The 21,684-nt window shown below is 42.8% G+C and overlaps 1 protein-coding gene across 1 annotated transcript in view; it reads right to left on the bottom strand.

The window, feature by feature from the left end:
• LOC115475654 (rho GTPase-activating protein 7-like) overlaps nt 1-21,684 on the bottom strand; it is an 88,141-nt gene that overhangs the window by 22,687 nt on the left and 43,770 nt on the right. The window contains exons 6-9 of the mRNA XM_030211558.1: nt 20,680-20,844; nt 18,561-18,720; nt 11,783-11,981; nt 6,077-6,293 (exon numbers count right to left, since the gene is read on the bottom strand). Coding sequence (XP_030067418.1) covers nt 6,077-6,293; nt 11,783-11,981; nt 18,561-18,720; nt 20,680-20,844 — 741 coding nt within the window. The remainder of the gene's footprint in view (nt 1-6,076; nt 6,294-11,782; nt 11,982-18,560; nt 18,721-20,679; nt 20,845-21,684) is intronic.

Below are 21,684 nucleotides of genomic sequence, written 5' to 3'. Positions count from 1 at the left end.
GAGCCTTGAAGGTCTTCTCTGGAAGGCACCATCTATCACAGCAGCTGTCATTGTACTTCCTGCCTTGCCTTACCATGGATTCTCCCAGGCAGTCTTTAGGCACAATTTAAAATGATTTATTCTTGGTGAATGTCCTACTGGTGGCACTTCCCTTACACCTATTAGCTTTATACAGCTTCATTAGCATCTTTTTTCCCACAACATTAATTTGGTACATTCCTACTTGAAAGAGAGGCAGCAGCCCAAGGCACCCTTGAGGCTATTCCTCTGAATGTAAAATCTCTTAGATTACATCCCTTTGAAGTCAGAGCGATAAGTAAAAGATTAAGCTGCTATTTAGCTGAATCCAAAGTTCAAACTAAAAGAATAAACACACTCCTTTCAGCTCTGTTCCTGATTGTTCTAAAGCAAAAGCTAAAATAAATCCAGCCTGCAGAAAAGTGAGATTTTCCATATAAAGATTCCTGCCAAATGTCCCGATTGCTTAATCCTGGTTAGTGTCCTGCAACTGAAAAGCTATTAATCGCACTGGAACAGTCCAGGAGATCACTGAATGAACTCCCTGAATATAATCTCACCACTGCCGGCCATTTAAATCATTTTAACTCTCACGCTCTCAGTCAGAAGCATTTCAAGCAGAAGTGAGCGACACTACTGGTACTGGAAGCACAAATGCAGGGCCAGCATTAGGGGAGTGGCAATTGTCTTCGGCCACCATACCACAGGGGACCTCAAACCTGCCTCAAGCTAATGGAGGCATAGGCTGAGGGTCAGCTTTTGGGCCCCCTGCCTGGACCCCTGAAAGTCTAACACCAGCCTTGCACAAACATGCGAAGTGCAGAAAAGGGGCACCAATTTTTTTTTTTTTTTTTTACAGACAAGGTAATTCAGCCCTTTTCTGATCCTACTCAAGCCAATATTCAATGCAAATTATATGGCCAATGCATACTTCACTTATTCCATAAACAGTATTTTTTAAATAGCAGGCCATTTAGATCACTACATGATCCAATACTAACCATATAAATGTGGTACCCTTGTAAAATGAAAAATTATAAATAAATGATTTTAAAAAATAAATAAATGTGGGCCAGCTTAAGGGTGGAAGTGGCCCTAGAAATTCTCTGTTTTGGAGCGAAACTCAGCCAACAGGGGGCAGGGCTGCCGAGAGACAAAGCTGGGCCTGGGGCAAACTCCGCTTCTTATCCAACAACACTGGTTACCAATTGCCCATCGTGTTCACGACAACATTCTTGTCCTTAAGATTCACTACTCAGGTATTCCTTCCTATCTTTCCTCTCTCCTTATCCCTTATACCCCCACCCAAAATCCTTTGTTCTCTTACTGATAATTGTTTGTGAATTCCCCTCTTAGAGACGCCCATCATGAATCCACCCAAGCTCACGTTTTTTTTCTGGTTTGCCCATAAGTGAGGCAGAAAATACCGCATATAATAAATGTAAACCACTTTGGTTGTACCACAGAAAGGAAGTACATCAAATCCATGACCCTTGACCCCCTAATAGATAACTTTGTCCATTATTTCAACAGCAGGCCTAAATTAAACGATAGTATCAGGATGGTCACCAGCCAATATGTATGGATAGCAGTGCTTAACTTAATCCAGTGACCATGCCGGCTGAAAATTCAGCTCAATGTATTCAAGAATACATGAGCTGGGCAGGATTAAAATTTGATGGCCCTTAGACAAAGCAGTGTGCTGGACCCCTTATGATAATATACATTTTTAAACACCCACACATCCAATTAAGTCCTAGATACAACTGTGTTGATGCTTCAAACCCTAGTCAGCACTCTCCCTCCTCATATCTCCCAAACCCCAGCAAGGTCTCTCCTCCAATCCCAGCAACCACTCTCCCCATCCACTCAAATCCACAAGTCCTCTCCTCCATTCCCTCTCAGATTCCAGAAAGCTCCTCCTCAACCTCTCAAAATCCCAGCGCTTATTTTTTATTTATTGCATTTGTATCCCACATTTTCCCACCTATTTGCAGGCTCAATGTGGCTTACATAATAACCGTGATGGCGATCATTTGGCTGCTCATGGATTCCTCTACCTCTTGGTGCTATGATTTTGCTTTCGGGATTGAACACTCTAGTGGGTCAAAAAGTGACTGAAGGCACCGAGGTGTGCCAATGCATGGCAACAACTAATGATGTCACTGGCCTAATAACTCTAGGGGAACTCCAATGCAGGGGCAGCTGATGCCACCTTTTGTCGTGAATGGGCCAATGCTGCAGCCGCAAATAACATCTTCATCTGTTTCCTGCACAGGGTCCAGGAAGGGCCAAACTCAAGCATATTTTGCTAGCTGCCATCCCATCCCCCACCCCCTCCCCAGCTGAAACTTTGGGCCCTTAGCACATGCCTGGTTTGCCTATGCATAACATATAGAGAAAGGGCTGCAAGTTAGTTTTGCATAACTCATCACCCTTCGTTCCTTCAAGAGCAGAAACAGAAGAGGTGATAAACCTAGCTATACTGTAAGCCACAGAGGAGCTGGGTGGAAGCCAGTGCCTACAACTCCCCAGAAATAAGGCCACAAGCAGAGAGTTGGCCATATGTTTGAGTAACAGCCTTGCTAGTTTTGGGAAGGCAACAAAGTACCAAAACAGTTCTTATTATATTAGTATCTAAATTCAGGTGAATGTTAAGCATGGGTAGGAAGATGATCTTACTACAATTCGACATGACCAGTACATTCGACATGGTAGATCACAACATACTAACTACAATTCTTGATATACAGTGGTGGAAATAAGTATTTGATCCCTTGCTGATTTTGTAAGTTTGCCCACTGACAAAGACATGAGCAGCCCATAATTGAAGGGTAGGTTATTGGTAACAGTGAGAGATAGCACATCACAAATTAAATCCGGAAAATCACATTGTGGAAAGTATATGAATTTATTTGCATTCTGCAGAGGGAAATAAGTATTTAATCCCTCTGGCAAACAAGACCTAATACTTGGTGGCAAAACCCTTGTTGGCAAGCACAGCGGTCAGACGTCTTCTGTAGTTGATGATGAGGTTTGCACACATGTCAGGAGGAATTTTGGTCCACTCCTCTTTGCAGATCATCTCTAAATCATTAAGAGTTCTGGGCTGTCGCTTGGCAACTCGCAGCTTCAGCTCCCTCCATAAGTTTTCAATGGGATTAAGGTCTGGTGACTGGCTAGGCCACTCCATGACCCTAATGTGCTTCTTCCTGAGCCACTCCTTTGTTGCCTTGGCTGTATGTTTTGGGTCATTGTCGTGCTGGAAGACCCAGCCACGACCCATTTTTAAGGCCCTGGCGGAGGGAAGGAGGTTGTCACTCAGAATTGTACGGTACATGGCCCCATCCATTCTCCCATTGATGCGGTGAAGTAGTCGTGTGCCCTTAGCAGAGAAACACCCCCAAAACATAACATTTCCACCTCCATGCTTGACAGTGGGGACGGTGTTCTTTGGGTCATAGGCAGCATTTCTCTTCCTCCAAACACGGCGAGTTGAGTTCATGCCAAAGAGCTCAATTTTTGTCTCATCTGACCACAGCACCTTCTCCCAATCACTCTCGGCATCATCCAGGTGTTCACTGGCAAACTTCAGACGGGCCGTCACATGTGCCTTCCGGAGCAGGGGGACCTTGCGGGCACTGCAGGATTGCAATCCGTTATGTCGTAATGTGTTACCAATGGTTTTCGTGGTGACAGTGGTCCCAGCTGCCTTGAGATCATTGACAAGCTCCCCCCTTGTAGTTGTAGGCTGATTTCTAACCTTCCTCATGATCAAGGATACCCCACGAGGTGAGATTTTGCGTGGAGCCCCAGATCTTTGTCGATTGACAGTCATTTTGTACTTCTTCCATTTTCTTACTATGGCACCAACAGTTGTCTCCTTCTCGCCCAGCGTCTTACTGATGGTTTTGTAGCCCATTCCAGCCTTGTGCAGGTGTATGATCTTGTCCCTGACATCCTTAGACAGCTCCTTGCTCTTGGCCATTTTGTAGAGGTTAGAGTCTGACTGATTCACTGAGTCTGTGGACAGGTGTCTTCATACAGGTGACCATTGCCGACAGCTGTCTGTCATGCAGGTAACGAGTTGATTTGGAGCATCTACCTGGTCTGTAGGGGCCAGATCTCTTACTGGTTGGTGGGGGATCAAATACTTATTTCCCTCTGCAGAATGCAAATAAATTCATATACTTTCCACAATGTGATTTTCCGGATTTAATTTGTGATGTGCTATCTCTCACTGTTACCAATAACCTACCCTTCAATTATGGGCTGCTCATGTCTTTGTCAGTGGGCAAACTTACAAAATCAGCAAGGGATCAAATACTTATTTCCACCACTGTAATTGGCATCTGCGAAGATGTTCATAAGTGGTTCATGGGGTTCCTCAAATCCAGAACATAAGAAGTCAAAATGGGAGGATCCACCTCTCCAACCTGGTCCCCAGATTGTGGAGTTCCACAGGGATCTCCAATATCTACCATTCTCTTTAACATCATGGTGGAACCCTTGGGTCTCCTCCTAGAGGCTAAAGGTTTGCAGTCTTTTATATACTCCAATGGCTTGACTATCTTCCCTTTGAAACTCAAATTCTGGATATCTTCTCCAACATTCAATCTTAGATCTCATGGAGAACTGGGCAACATCCTTCCATTTAAGGGAGAAAACTAAATTTGTCATAATTTTTAGTCCTAACAACTTCTACAATCAGATCAGTTTTGCCATCAATTAGACGAATTATCAATTGGAACATAATTTGAAAATTCTTGGGATCATCATTGACCAATTCCTACCATGTGAAGATCAAGTTAATTCTGTAGTAACCAAAACCTTTAAAACTTTACAGAAGCTGAAAAGAATCAGATCTTTCTTCCCGTTTTCTACTTTTCACTCCTTTGTACAAACATTAGTCATTTCACAATTGGATTACTGCAACTCAGTCTATTTAGGAAATAAGGAATCCCTCATCAAAAAACTTCAAACTACCCTAAATATTGCTGCTAGACTCATATGCAAAACTTCAAAATTCGATAGGGCATCCCCACTATTATCTAAATTACATTGGTACCAATCAAAGCAAGAATCATCTTTAAAGCATGTACATTCATCTACAAAATTATCTATGGCATGAGTCCAGATTACATGACAAAACTGATAGTTTCTTGATCTAGTAGACGTATTGAAGGTAGGTAAGTCCACCTCATACTACATTTTCCTAGCTATAAAAACATCAGATATAAATCCATATTAAACAGAGATCTCTCACATACAAGTTCAAAATGCGAGAACATCATCCCTAGTGAGATAAAACAGATTACCAACTATATAATATTTCACAAATTTCTCAAGGCATTCATTTTTAACAAATTTTTGCATTGTTAGACAATGAACTAAACAGCAAATGTTATGATAGCTTTATTTGTTTGTTCTTTTCAGAATCTCACTGTTTATATTTTCTTCATAATTGTAAAAATATATTGTATGCATTTCTAGTCTTAATTATTGTAAGCCACATAGAACTGAATAATTAACATTTGGATTATGTGGCATATAAGCACCAATAAATAAATAAACAAACACAGGCACGTTTCCATTTTCTAACGTATGTGCAGCATTAATAATTTTATTTTTAAAGGAAAAAGTAGTCACGAATCTCTGTGGATCTTTCCCTGATCAGTTTTCAAAAGGAAAAGTGTGTTTCAGAACTCGTACAATGTATGCAGATAAACTTTCCCAGAATTTGGACAGGCCTGCAGAGTTTTAAAGACAGGCTATGGAAGGGGTCATTTTATAAACATTTTTTCCACATCTGTGTTTTTGTTTAATATGTCAGATTAAGATATGTAAAGTTTACCCGATACAGCATATAAAAAGTCACTGTGGGCATTTTCTGAAAGAGACATACTCTGGGTCACAAGGACACAGTTTGAAAAATCCCTAGGGCAGACTCCCTCATGATTTGGACCTACAAATCTCCAGAATTGCACAGATGGGCAAAGCTATCCTTTCAGATAATGACATGAAGAAACATGGCAAAAAAAAAAAAAAAAATCCATACCTAGATGAAGCGGAGCTGTCTCTTCGCAGGGTATTGAGGTGAAACAATGATGGTGCAAGACACACGGCTACATTGGTGGGGGTCATTTGGTTCTCATGTACACAGGCTACCACATCTCGCAAGAAGAAGAGAAGACTCTTCAGAGCTTCACGGTTCTCATCAGGGAGCAGGAGAATGGCGGCCTGGGCAGCATTAAACTGCTGGTCTTTGGGCAAGTCTGTAATCAAGAGAATTAGAAAAGGCATTATTAATTCTAACTGGTACCAACAATGAGGACAGTACAAAAGAAAGAGACAAATAGGTAAGTCTGAACAGAACTTGCAAAAGGGAGAACTACCACCTTCCAAACACAGGTTCATTCTGAATTTCAGATAAGCACTGGAGCAGAAAAACATCTTTCCATTGTATCTTCTGAACAAAGCTGAACTGTCCCCCCATACTAGTGAACATCACCACAAGGGCTACATGTCAATTACACCAGCTAAAATTCCACCAACTCACAAAAGGATTTGGAGCACGTCTCTCTAGAGTAGTCATTCTTATATTACAAACTTATTCATCTTCATTTAGGAAGTTTAATCTTCCAGTTTGACCATGGACCAACTGGTTCTTAATCCCAGGAGCAGGACATTTTGAAGATCTATTGGACAAGCTGATTATTCTGCTACACAGATAAGTGATTTTCAAATTGTTTGGTAATAAAGACTTGTTGTAATAACTGAATTAGTGCCACTCTGGCTTGGATATTAAAAAATATATAAGAATTCTTTAGTCACTGATATTCAGCACTATTTAACTGGCCAGGAGTCATTCCTGGGCAGTTAAATAGCACTTAACCGGCTATCCGTGAATATTCTGTGAGGGATAGCTAGCTATCTCCCACTAAATATTCGTGCTCAGTGCATAGCGGCTAACCGGCTATATCGCGCAATAAGCAGCTAGATGCGAATATTCAAACACTAGCTAAGTGTTGCAGCCAAATTGGCCTGCTATGGTCTTAGCCAGCTAAGTTTATAGCAGCCAAAGAAACTGAATACTCAATGCCGGTTACCAGAAATGGCCCAGCATTGAATATCTGGGCTCACCATCGACCGCAGGAGTTAGCTGGGCTGCCTCCTGAGGTCTGAATATTGGCCCCCTTTGATGTTTTATATTTTGTACTGATAACTATAAACTTTTATGTTTTTGAAGTTTTGATAAATTTTAGGAAGTGAAATGGTAGTAGTGGAGTGGGGGTGGAAGGGTTTCACCAGTGATAGAAATATAGCCAGACTGTATTGTGTTTTGGAACAGCCGGCTTTCTTTTGCAGAGCTTTTTGTCCACTATTTTTTGTACATCTTGTACTGGTTTTAGTTTGTGGTGTCAATGCTTCTATTTCATAATTATCTTTTCTTGATTTTCAGTGGGGGGAGGGTTTGTTTGGGGTTTTTTTTTTAAAATTGGTTTCAGGAAATTGAACCCCATTTTCCCCTTTGATTTCTTAAGGGTTGATATTCAGCCCACAGTGTCAGCGTTTTTTGGAAACGCCGACCAACACCAGTAGATTTGGGCCTAACAGTAAGTGCTGGGCGATAGTGAGCTTATGTAAGTTTTGCACCTTTTCCTAACTTTATTTATTCTAAAAACATTTTGAAATTCATTTAAAATTAAGACACACCATCTCCCCATCCCCTAACATAATTTCCCTAACTTCTCAGGTTCAGCCAAATGGCCAAGAGACCATCGTCAGTGTCAGGATGGCTGCATGTCAGGATTGATGAAACCAGCTTCTGACTTCTGAGAACTCCCCCCTCCCTCAGGAACTACTAAGGATGGCAAATGGACAAAATGGTGCTCAGCTGCCTGCTAGCCCTGTGTTTTCTTAATTACTCCTGATTACCATGCCTTTTGTCCTACCTGGGAGCAGGGCTTGAAAACAACCAAAGCCAGACAAATAGGCTCCAGAACTAGGGACTTCAAAGAGGAAAATCTGTGAAAATGGTCACCTTCCTGACTTCAGGAAAGGAAACTGGAGTTTGTAAAGGAAAGAGCTGAAATCAAAGGCTGGGAAGAAAAGAAGTTATTTGATATATATAAAGCAGAGCACAGGGCTCTGCTCTCACTTCTCTCTCTGGGGAAGATGCACTAAAAAATCGTTAAAGCCCTTCCCTTACCGATTCCCTAAGCAAATCGGTAAGGAACGGGCATGCATCAAGGAAAAGGAATGCAAATGAGCTGCTCGTTGTAGCTCACTGGCATTCTCTATTCCATCGGTAAACAGTCAGCCGGTGGAGCATGAGCAGAGCAGCCAAGCGTTATGCCAGCTGCTCTGCGCATGCCAAGGACGTCCTTTATGGACGTCCTTCACTCAAAAAACAACAACAACAAAAAAAAAAAGAACGTCCCTGATGAGCAGGAAACTTGTCAGCAGCCTGAACCTCAGAAGAGAAACAGTGCTGAAAAGAGCCCCAGTTAATTTAAGTGCTACTGCTCTTCGCTTGTGTAACATTTCCATTGTTTACTGCTTTGCATGTTAAAGTCAGGCTTACATCAGGCAATTAGGAAGGACTTCTGTGAAGAAAAAAAAACATCCAAGTGCTCGTCAGGGACGTCTAACACGAGCTGGACATCTTCCTGCAGCTTTTGTGATGGGTGTACTTCTTGGACGTGTTTTTCCTACCTGCAGTGTTTTCAGCTTGCGTCCCCCCCACAGGATCGGAACGTGCGAGGACGTCCAAATCAAAACTTTTTGGACGTCCCTCCCTCCAGGTCTCTCTCAGCCAATCACAGCGCGTTTAGCTGATACTGCTAACAGCTAAACGCGCTGGGATTGGCTGAAAGAGACCTGGAGTGAGGGACATCCAAAAAGTTTTGATCTGGACGTCCTCACACGTTCCGATCTTGTGGGTTGGGGCGCAAGCTGAAAACAATCTTGGCGGGAACTGTTGAGAGAACTGTGCATGTGGTCAGTTTAGGCAGGTAAGAAAAACAGGGACGTCCTTTTTTTTTTTCTTCGGAGAAGTCCTTACTAATTGCATATAAGAAAAACACGTCCAAGAAGGACGCCCATCACAAAAGCTGCAGGAAGACGTCCAGCTCGTGTTAGACGTCCCTGACGAGCACTTGGATGTTTTTTTTTTCTTTCCAATTCCCTCACAGCTGCTCCAACGAGAGGTGCAGACCTCCCGTTAGGGATTTCCACGGTAAGGGAATCGGAAACTGGTAGTGCATCTCATTACAATATGGTTTCTACACATTATAATACTAATTTGCTCATCTGCATTCCATTTTCATTAGCTGCTACCCTGATCGGAAAATGGCTGGGAGAAGCCTTTAGTGCATGCCAGGGTTTACTACTTGCTTGTTAATGGCTCATTAATGGCTCGTTAAGTTTAGTGCATCTGGCCCTCTGTCTTTCTCTCTGCACACACACATCTCCAGCCACCAGAGCCCCGGCTCTGGCCCCCTTTCTTCCCCAGCTCTACCCCAAAGCTTTCTCTCCCAGACCACATGGCTCTGCTTTCTTAGGCTCTTTTTTCTTTCTTTCTCTGCACAACCTCATCCTTACCTTTCTCTCATTGATTCCCCTCTAAGCCCACATACAGATACAGCATTGGAATATTTACCTGTACTAAGTGCTGTGATCCTATATATGCAAATACAAAAGACTTTCTATATGTATCTCACACTCACTATACAGAAAGACATGCTGTGTGGGAAGAAGGAGGAAGGATTGGTTATAGCTATCCCCAGAGCTCAAGGGAAAGATTGGATGCAGTGGGTTCATGGAGCAGGTCCCATGGGGCACCCTAAAACTGAAGAGATGTTGGCAACTCTGAATATGTTGGTCTGGTGGCCAGAAATGAAACATGACATACAGGATCATGTGGCCTCCTTTGTGATTTGTGCTTCATTTGGGAGACAACCTAAAAAGAAAATGAGACAGCTGATGAGAGTGCCACGACGGGGCCCATTTGAGAGGCTACAGATAGATCATGTGGGCCCTCTCCCTTTAACAGCTAGGTAAATAATGCATATTAAACCTCCTGTTATTAAATCAAGGAAGGAAAGAAGTGAAAACCAGGCTTGTTCCTGGACTGTTTTAGCGATTTTTAACTTTGGCCTATGAAAATCGACCTCAGCCTCCGAGCATAATCCTTTTCAATAGGATCTGCAGCAGACCTATGGCCCCTGAGAAGATGGATCCTGACTGCAATACTGTGGAAGTGTGAAAACTGCTTAAGAGCCATTAAAAACAAAAAGTCACATACCAGATAGGATTCAGATAATGTCAACAAAGCCTGTGTCTGTTTCCCTTTTAATGCCCTCCTATCATACTCTGGGTGAAAGGTTCTTTGGCCACTATACAAGTTTATAATGGAATAAAGGCAAACTCTGTGAATCTGACCTTTAAGTTTCAGAATCATCACAAACATGAAGTAATCTAATGAAAAGAAATGGCGGAGGGGGGGGGGGGGGGGGGGGGGGGGGGGAACTGAGGACTAAATCCAGAGTGCAAAAATAAAAGAAATGAAATGGTAATTCAAGCAAACAAAAATTTGTAAGATCAGCCTCTCTCATTCTGATTCATATCTCACGTTTTACGAGATACTGCTGTGGGAATGTTTGGAAATTTCTCTCTTATGTTTGCTACAATAGTCCCAAACTAATACTGCTATGCAGACCCTTCCAACTCTATGCAGCCACGAAAAACAATTCTGGCATGACCTAATAAAATGTGAAATCAGGGAAGGAAGTGTTTAACAGAGGCCATCGTTACAATACTCAGAAGTGTCTATGCCTTTTATTTTTTGCATGGTTTTAGAATAAGGAAATTTTATGCTTACAAAGAAAATAGAGAAAAGAAGATCTTAAAACAAACTAGAAGAGGAAATGGTCATGAGATTATTATCAAATAAATACAGGGATCTCCCTCTCTTAGCATCCTATGTGCTTAGGTGTGGTGGAGGATGACCAATCAGTCAGCATTTAGTGTGGCTGAGCCCCCTAGTCACCACTGTGACACTAAAATCTCTTATTCTAGGCAATTGTTCTCTGATGTTTCTGTCAGCTGTTGCCCCTGATACAGGCAATCGCTGAAACTTGGCCAAGTTGGGTATTTTATGATTTTAAAGTTAGGAAATATTTTGATTATCCATAATGAAGGTCTTAGATCTATGGCTACTCTTTGGGGGGGGGGGGGGGGGTTCCTATCTGTGATGGTTCTCTCTGTCGTTGACCAAGTCAAGAGAAAGCCAAACCACAGAAAGAACACAGCAACTGAGGACTGTAAGGCTCATCCAACCTGCTGCCTGTTACATGCCACACACCGCAGGGGATCTTAGGCCTTCCTTCTGTAACAATTCTTTCAGAATCCTGAACAGCCCAGTATGATCCCACAACCAGCATTATATTAACAAGGCCAGCCCAAAGGTATCAGATACCCTAGGTGAATCTTCAACCATGCCACCCCTCCTCCAGGAGCAGATAAAGGTCCTAACCGCCCCCCCCCCCCCCCGATGTTCAGCATCTCCTTTTCCCCTTCCTATGCTCCCTAGGTTGACACCACCTCCCCTTCCCCAGTCTATTCCCCCCTTGGACCATCATCTCTCCCTTCCCTCACTCCCCTCAAGCCATAATCTCTCATTCCTCTCACTACCTTCCCCTTCCTCTCCCCCCCCCCCCCCCCCCCCCCACGGCCAGTATCTTTCGTTCCCCTCACTTACACTGGTAGATGTGCAGAAATGATTCACACAGCTTGCTCGTGAAGATAGGTTCCGGGAGGTCACGGAAATACTGCTTCAACATGTCTGCCACATCAAATGCAGACTGCCCTTCATAGCTCACGCAGTTTGCGTCCAGCTCATTCATTTCCCGCAGAGCCTGGATCCTTGATTTAACACCAGATTTTCTGAACAGGCCAACCTGTTAAAAATATAGATATGAAGGCAAAGAGGTGATAAAAATATCAAACAAAATGTTCTGTGCAAAACTAACAGCATCTACTTTCCAGGACATATACAAATTGGAGGCCTGGCCTAGTGGTTGGAGCACTGGTCTGAACATCCAGAGGTAGTTCAAATCCCACTACTACTCCTTCTGAGCTTGGACAAGTCATTTAACCCTACATTGACTCAGGCAGAAAATTAGATTGTGAGCCTCCAGCGACAGAGAAATACCCAGTGTACCTGAATGTAACTCACCTTAAGCTACTACTGAAAAAGGAGTACATAAGTATTGCCACACTGGGACAGACCAAAGGTCCATCAAACCCAGAGTCCTGTTTCCAACAGTGGCCAATCCAGGTCACAAATACATGGCTAGATCCCAAAAAAGTTCAATACATTTTATGCTGCTTATCCCAGAAATAAGCAATGGATTTCCCTCCCAAGTCATTTTAATATTAATAACGGTCTATGGACTTTTCCATTAGGAAGCCGTCCAAACTTTTTTTAAACCCTGCTAAGCTAGCTGCCTTTACCACATTCTCTGGCAACGAATTCCAGTTTAATTACATGTTGAGTGTACTTTGCAGCTTCATTGCATGCCCCCTAGTCCTAGTATTTTTGGAACAAATAAACAAACGTTTCACATCTATCTGTTCCACTCCACTCATTATTTTATAGACCTCTATCATATCTTCCCTCAGCCGTCTTTTCTGCAAGCTGAAGAGCCCTAACCAATTCAGCCTTTCCTCATAGGGTAGTCGTCCCATACCCTTTATCATTTTCGTCACCCTTCTCTGTACCTCTTCTAATTCCACTATATCTTTTTTGAGATGTGGCGACCAGAATTGAACACAATATTCAAGGAGCGATACAATGGCATTATAACGTCCTTATTTTTGTTTTCCATTCCTTTCCTAATAATACCTAACATTCTATTTGCTTTCTTAGCCGCCGCAGCACACTGAGCGGAGGGTTTCAATGTATCAACGATGACACCTAGATCCCTTTCTTGGTCAGTGACTCCTAACGTGAAACCTTGCATTATGTAGCTATAATTCGGGTTCCTCTTTCCCACCTGCATCACTGTGCACTTGCTCACATTAAATATAATCTGCCATTTAGACGTTCAGTCTCCCAGTCTTGTGAAGATCCTCCTGTAATTTTTCACAATCCTCTTGCGATTTAACAACTTTGAATAACTTTGTGTCGTCAGCAAATTTAATTACCTCACTAGTTACTCCCATCTCTAGATCATTTATAAAATATGTTAAAAAGCTGCAGTCCCAGTAAAGACCCCTGGGGAACCCCATTATCTACCCTTCTCCATTGAGAATAGTGGACATTTAATCCTACTCTCTGTTTTCTAGCTTTTAACCAATTTTTAATCCACAATAGGACATTACCTCCTATCCCATGACTCTCCAATTTCTTCTGGAGTCTTTCATGAGGTACTTTGTTAAATGCCTTTTGAAAATCCAGATACACAACACCAACTGGCTCACCTTTATCCACATGTTTGTTCACCCCTTCAAAGAAATGTAATAGATTGGTGACGCAAGATTTCCCTTCACTAAATCCATGTTGGCTTTGTCTCATTAATCCATGCTTTTGAATATGCTCTGTAATTTTGTTCTTTATAACAGTCTCTGCCATTTTGCCCGATACCAACGTCAGGCTCACCGGTCTATAATTTCTTGGATCTCCTCTGGAACCTTTTTTAAATATTGGTGCTACATTGGCTACCCTCCAATCTTCCAGTACTACGCTCGACTTTAAAGATAAATTACATAATACTAACAATATTTCCGCAAGTTCGTTTTTCAATTCTATCAGTACTCTGGGATGAATATCATCCGGTCCAGCAGATTTGTTACTCTTCAATTTGTTAAATTGTGCCATTACATCCTCCAGGTTTATAGAGATTTCATTCAGTTTCTTCAACTCGTCAGCTTTGAATACCATTTCTGGCACCAGTATCTCTCCCAAATCTTCATCGGTGCAGACCGAAGCAAAGAATTAATTTAATCTCTCCACTACGGCTTTGTCTTCCCTGATTGCCCCTTTTACCCCTCAGTCATCTAGTGGTCGAACCGATTCTTTTGCCGGCTTCTTGCTTTTAATATACCTAAAAACATTTTTACTATGTGTTTTTGCCTCCAACACAATCTTTTTTTCAAAGTCCCTCTTTGCCTTCCTTATCAGTGCTTTGCATTTGACTTGATATGACAAAAACAGTTGTCTTGTCATTTTATTTTTCTGACTGGGTTGGTTCCAGTCTCTCTTCTCCTTTTCTAAATTCTGTTTTCGGTGTCACCTTTCTATTTTTTTTCTCTCTTCCTGACATCCCATTCTCCCCGTCTCTCTCACCCCCCCCCCCCCTTCCATGCCTATGCTCCCTTTGTTTTTCACTCACTCTGTAGTTCTCCATTTCCAATTTTCTGTACTCGCCCCCCCCCTCCCAAGCCCTCATCTACCTCTGACTCAGTTTCATACCAGCCCAACTCGTTCCCTGTAACTCAACCCATCTAGGCCATTTCTTCTTCTCTACCTCATACCCAGCTTCCCATACATCCCTTTTAAACGCCTTTCCTGTCTCATTTCTATTTTCTCATTCCCTTCATAGTTTGTCCCTTCCCTATTATGCTGTTTCTTATTATTTTCAGTCGGTTCCTTCTTCCATTTTCTGAAGGATTTTCTTTTAGTTCTAATAGCTTCCTTCACCTCACTTTTTATCCATGCCGACTGTCGTTTGGTCTTCCTCCCTCCTTTTTAATACACGGAATATATTTGGACTGGGCTTCCAGGATGGTATTTTTGAACAGCATCCATGCCTAATGTAAATTTGTGACCCTCGCCGCTGCTCCTCTAAGGTTTTTTTTCACCATTCTTCTCATTTTATCATATTCTCCTTTTTGAAAGTTAAACGCTAACGTATTGGATTTCCTGTGTATACTTACTCCAAAGCTAATATCAAATCTGATCATATTATAATCACTGTTATCAACCGGCCCATCACCATTATCTCCTGCACCAGATCATGCGCTCCACTAAAGACTAGGTCTAGAATTTTTCCTTCTCTTGTTGGTTCCTGTACCAGCTGCTCCATAAAGCAGTCCTTGATTTCGTCAAGGAATTTTCCTCCCTAGCATGCCATGATGTTACATTTACCCAGTCCATGTCGGGGTAATTGAAATCACCTATTATTGCATTGCCCAGTTTGTTAGCCTCCCTAATTTCCTTTAACATTTCTACATCTGTTCAACCTGGCCATGTGGACGGTAGTACACGCCTATCACTATCATTTTCCCCTTTACATGTGGAATTTCAATCCATAGTGATTTCAAGAAGTGTTTTCTTTCCTGCAGAATTTTCAATGTATTTGATTCAAGGCCCTCCTTAACATATAATGCTACCCCTTCACCAATTTGATCCACCTTATCAATACGATATAATTTGTACCCCGGTATGACAGTGTCCCACTGGTTATCCTCCTTCCACCAGGTCTCAGAGATGCCTATTATATCTAATGTTTCATTTAGTGCAATATATTCTAACTCTCTCATCTTATTTCTTAGGCTTCTGGCATTTGCATATAGACATTTCAAACTATGTTTGTTGTTCCTATTTACATCATGCTCAGTACTTGACAGTACTAATTTGCAATCTTTTGTCTGATTTTTATTTTTATTTAACCCTTTAGTGTCCAATGTTCCCATCAATCTGTTCCCATACGGCTTATAACGGGTACATTGGACACTACAGGGTAAAGGACACCTGGTCTACTATGGTCTCTTTTGCAATCTCACTATTAGGTTACCCTATCTTCCCTGTTTTGGTGATTTCTTTAAAAGATACCTTATTCCGAACCATGCGCTTTTGAATGACTGTCGGCCTTCCCCCCGTCTATAGTTTAAAAGCTGCTCTATCTCCTTTTTAAATGCCAACGCCAGCAGCCTGGTCCCATCTTGATTAAAGTGAAGCCCATCCTTTCGGATTCTTGCCTGTCTCTGCCCCGAGACAGCCCAGAACACCATGCATTGTGTTAATAACATGACTTCTGCACCGAGATCGCCAGGACCACCACTCGACCTCTCTGGACACTTTCCCTAAGGCAGGAGCCAGGTATGTTAAAAGAATTTTTTTTTTTTGCTGGTTACAACAAGGAGCAGCAGTGGGAATCAAACCCAGTTCACCATGTTCTCAGCCCACTGCACTAACCATTAGGCTACTCCTCCTAGGCTACTTTTGAAGTTTCATTTATCGTTTATTAATTTGATATACCACCTACTTTGTAGACAAATCGAGGTGGTTTACAATAAAAGAATTTGAAAACTATTGAAGACATTTATTCCAAAGGATTTAATGACATACTTAATATCAGGGGCGTATCTGAACTGCGGCGGTAGGGGGGGCCAGGGCCAGAGTGAGGGGGCACATTATAGCCCCCCCCCCCCCGCCGCCACCATTGCCGATCCCCCTCCCCCCAGCCGCTGCCATTGCCAACCCTCCCCCTCTGTTGCTCGCCTACCTTCGCTGGCGGGGGACCCCAACCCCCGCCAGCCGAGGTCCGCGTCCTCCTGCCCCTGCCGGCTGCCTTTAAAGAATTCCGTCAGCTGGCGGGGGACCCCAACCCCCGCCAGCCAAGCCAAGGAACTTTCATTTTTCCACCGAAGCTGGCGCCAACGAAAATTTCTTTTGAGTCTGACGTCGCTGCATGTTGTACGTGCAGGACGTCAGACTCAGAAACAGAATGAAGCTGACAGAATTCTTTAAAGGCAGCCGGCAGGGGCAGGAGGACGCGGACCTCGGCTGGCGGGGGTTGGGGTCCCCCGCCAGCGAAGGTAGGCGAGCAACGGAGGGGGAGGGTTGGCAGCGGTAGGGGGGTCCAGGGCGAAATCTGCGGGGGCCCAGGCCCCTGAGGCCCCACGCAGATACGCCCCTGCTTAATATTCAGTGCTAGGGCATGCAGGTTGATTTTGAAGGTTCAGGCCAAATAAAGGCTATTTTGTCTTGTCATGTATTGAGTAATTTTATGCTTTATTGATATTAAATTGTGTATTTTTATTTTGCTATCCACTTAGAACACTGGACTGTGTGGAATATAAAGTTTTCAAAATAAATAAATTAAAAAATGTCTACATTGCAGAAATGGACACCAATGTCTACTCTCCAGTAGGTGCAAATGTCTGTGCCTATATTATTCACATATGCGTGTAAATTAGCATATTTTATATTCTACGTGCATACTTGCAAATCCTATCCAAAGTTGCGATTTTTCACCCGGGCCAACAATATCTGGAATTTGCCCCAGCCCCTCCCCCCTACACACACACCAGGGATATGCCCAGTGAAAGAGAGGGATCGGGGGGGGGGGGAAGGTTGGGTTTTTTCTGCCTTCATGCAGCAGTTTGGTATCTGCTTACTGATCATGGGTGAACTTAATGCCTCTGCTTAGGGAGGAATTGTGAACTCATGCTATTAAGTCATGAGAGATAACATACGGTGAAACAACACACGGTATAGACTTTACAGAGAGAGGTGTGACCAGCAGAAGAAAGGAGGTGTTGATGCCCCTGTACAAGTCATTGGTGAGGCCCCACCTGGAGTATTGTGTTCAGTTTTAGAGGCCGTATCTTGCTAAGGATGTAAAAAGAATTGAAGCAGTGCAAAGAAAAGCTACAAAAATGGTATAGGATTTGCGTTACAAGACGTATGAGGACAGACTTGCTGACCTGAACATGTATACCCTGGAGCAAAAAGGAGAAACAGGGGTGATATGATACAGACGTTCAAATATTTGAAAGGTATTAATCCGCAAACAAACCTTTTCTGGAGATGGGAAGGCAGTAGAACTAGAGGACATGAAATGAGGTTGAAGGGGGGCAGACTCAAGAAAAATGTCAGGAAGTATTTTTTCAAGGAGAGAGTGGTGGATACTTGGAATGCCCTCCCAAGGAAGGTGGTGGAGATGAAAACGGTAACGGAATTCAAAAAAGCGTGGGATAAACAAACGAATCCTGTTCAGAAGAAATGGATCCTCACAAGCTTAGCAGAGATTGGGTGACAGCACCAGTGATTGGGAGGCGGGGCTAGTACTGGGCAGATTTCTACGGTCTGTGCCCTGAAAATGGCAGATACAAATCAAGGTCAGGTATACATATAAAGTAGCACATGAGTTTATCTTGTTGGGCAGACTGAATGGACCGTACAGGTCTTTTTCTGCCATTACTTACTATGTTACTATGGTAAAATTCCATGTGCAGGCCACACCCATTCTCTACTCTTACCCTGTCCCATTCCTGCCCCATAACACAGCATGTATCTAGAGCGTGCGCTAATTCATATGCTAATTGCTTAGTGTACTTTAGTAAACAGGGTATAAAGTCAAAGTAGTACATCTTAATACAAACCACTTTTGTTGTTCTGCCTTAATTTAGCACAAGCCTGCTCTGTGTTCCAAGCAGCAAAGTTAAAGGCCTTTAATACAGTCCCTTTATCAGACACCACATTTAGCACAAATGACCACATAAAAAGGACAATTTTCATCTTACTATACCTGGTCCAGAAAGTGAACTCTTAAGTATTCCATGGCCTGGAGTATACTCTTTGGAACTGGATGACCTGTTCGCTGGACATTTAGGACAAACGGAACACCAAACACATTTTTATCCTTATAGTCTGGGGCCTTTACTTTTCTGATAAACTTGGGAATAGTCCTAAAAACAAAAAACACATATATCAGCCATTCTAATATTTTCACCTATATAACAGGCAGCTGTTATTTGTTTCATTCAGGTGTCTGCACATTCAGTCTGCATGCAGTGTGCTGTTATGTGCTATCTTCCTGGGGGGGGGGGGGGGGGGGCAAGCAGGAAGCACCAGCCCTACTCACCCCAGTAGCAGTGCTGCATCTCCTACCAATACACTAGGGCAGGTAGCGGTTAATGTGGGCTGGGAGATGTACTGGTTAAGCTAGAAGGGCAGGCTGTCTCAGCCTATCATTGTTGATGGACATTTTCAGCCAAATAATAGGGCGTGCTATTTGCAACCAGTTAATAATAGGACATGCCATTTTCAAAGCCATTCCCATGGCCTCTTATTCAGCTCGTGCAGTAAGCCCTGGGCAGAACTGACCCCACATACTCAAAGCCAGGGCATGCGCAGCTCTCAGCATTCAGGGTATGAGTGATCAGCCGGAAGTTAACTCTCCCCCGGCTGATATTCAGACCAGTGCCTGGTTAACTTTAGCACAGAATTTTTGCTGGTCTAACTTTATATGATTAATTAGCCAGTTAGTGGACTGAAAAGTGACGCTAACCGGCTAAGTAGGTTCTCTGCCTAGGCACCCCCCATAACCTAACTCAACATGTAATTAAACTCTGGAATTCGTTGCCAGATAATGTGGTAAAGGCGGTTAGCTTAACGGAGTTTTAAAAAAAAGTCCATAGACCATTATTAGAATGGACTTGGGGAAACTCCACTGCTTATTTCTGGGATAAGCAACATAAAATGATTTGTACTTTTTGGGATCTTGCCAGGTATTTGTGACCTGGACTGGCCACTGTTAGAAACAGGATGCTGGGCTTGATGGACCTTTGGTCTGTCCCAGTATGGCAATACTTATGCACTTATGGTTAGCAGATGGCCGGTTAGCGGCAATATTCAGCGACTCTGACTGATTAAGCACCACTGAGTACTGTGTACTTGGGTCGCTCAGCAGGATTTAACAAGGCAGGAGTCTCTCCTGCCTGATTAAACCCTTTTGAATATCAGCTAGAGTGTTTTACCTGCAGGAATAGGTAGGCACAAAAACTGCCCACCAGAGATGTGGGTAAAAGTGTACTGCCATTCTGCATATGCTTTACCTGCTGCAGGGGAAAGTATTTTGCACTGGGGAGTTTTCAAACGGAAATGTGTATTTTTAATTAGGAAAATAATCCAAACAACTTTAGCAGGTGGAAAGTACCTGTGGACTATCTTTCTGGGATCATTTTCACAGTGAAAGTCTGCATGTGGTTTTACTTTGAAAATCCTGATTTCGTGAAGTGAAGGGAGCTAGTTGGAATACAATCATTCTTTCTAGTAATTTAAAAAAAATGCGAGTGGATGAAAACTGGATGTGGTGAGAGGGCACAACAAAGATTTCTTTAGTGTGGGACATATAATCATCCATTTCCAGGTAGTGGGAACTAGACAAAAGAAAGACTGACGAGGAGGAGTGAAATCTCAATGGTTTCAATCTAGCTGAAATTTCTGCCAATTCCCTCTAGAATTATTCTACAGGGCATCTATTTGTCTTTATAAAACTGCTCCAGCAAAGCAGAAGAAATTGCAGGTAAAATGAAGCCCCAGACACTTACCCCCTACTCAGGAGCAGCTGTAAATGTTCATGTATAAAATATGCATTTAAATCGTAACTGCTGACACTCTGCTCAAAATCCACCCCTGAACACAACTACACACAAATCACAGAAGTGTATGCACATTCTTTTCACTGCATGGGGTAATTTTATGCACATATACGTGCACAAAAATGCCTTTAGAAGATTCCCTTCCACATGGTGAAGAGGATTGGAGAATAAAGACAGGCAAACCCTTTCAAATAGTAACAGATATAGATAAATATTTAGGTAGCTTACCAGTAACAGATATAGATAGATATTTAGGTAGCTTACCAGTTCCAGCCCTGCTTGCTAGAAGGTGAGTATTTATCCATCAAAGCGGTGAGCTTCAGCAATGCCATCTTCTGAATTCGATTTAGTTGGGCAGCAAGTTGGTTGTCAATCTGGAGGGAGAGGCTTTCCAAATTTGGACTCTGCTCATTAGACCAACATGAGATGCTGTGTGTAGAAAGGGAAACATGCTCTCACTTCGAGTCACCCCATGGCAAGAAAGAGGCAAATGGGCTGGCGGCTTTTCCACTGCAGGGTTGCAAGAGTGAGGCCTGCACACTACCAAAGTTTAAACACCAACATCAAATTTCTGTTTGGGTGCTCAGTGGCCTATTAAACCTATACAACAAACGCTTTTACCTCTTGTCCTATGCTGAAGCTGTGATTGGTCTGCAATACTATTATTTAGGAATGGATCGCAGATCGCAGATCCGCATGCAAACTAATTAGCTAATTAGGCAATAATCTTCCCTTCAACAATTTTCCCTCTTGTCTGTGTTACTGTTATGGTCTCTACCCTTTTTTAAACCGTTCTTATTGTTAACCACCCAGATGTTTATTCTATTTCTTGATATAACCACAAATCATAGAACTGTAAACTGTAATTATTGGCATTAACAAGCAATTAATTGGCAGTAATCAGGAGTCATACGTGGATCTACTCTGTACCGTATTCTATAAAACTTGTGCCTAAATTTCATAGCGCACAACTCCAAAGGGGGAATGGCCATGGGAGGTAAAAAGCGTTCCCCAAAATAAAATGCGATGTTATAGAATACCTACATTTGAGCACCTAACTACAATCGGTTGAGCGCCAGAATTTACACCAGCCTCTGGCAGGCGTAAATGCTCGCAACCAAAGTTAGGCATGAACTGCACGCTAAGCTAGTATTCTATAAAAGCCGTTCCATGCAGAGCGCCCTTTATGGAATAGTTGCTCAGCAAGGATCATCCCAATGCATAATTTTAGGCGCCATTTATTGAATCTCCCCCCTTACCCAGCAACTG

The sequence above is a fragment of the Microcaecilia unicolor genome, chromosome 8 (genome assembly GCF_901765095.1).
Source record: "Microcaecilia unicolor chromosome 8, aMicUni1.1, whole genome shotgun sequence".
NCBI lineage: Eukaryota > Metazoa > Chordata > Amphibia > Gymnophiona > Siphonopidae > Microcaecilia > Microcaecilia unicolor.
Note: the sequence above shows the minus strand (reverse complement) of the source record. Positions and strands in the feature narration are given on the sequence as shown.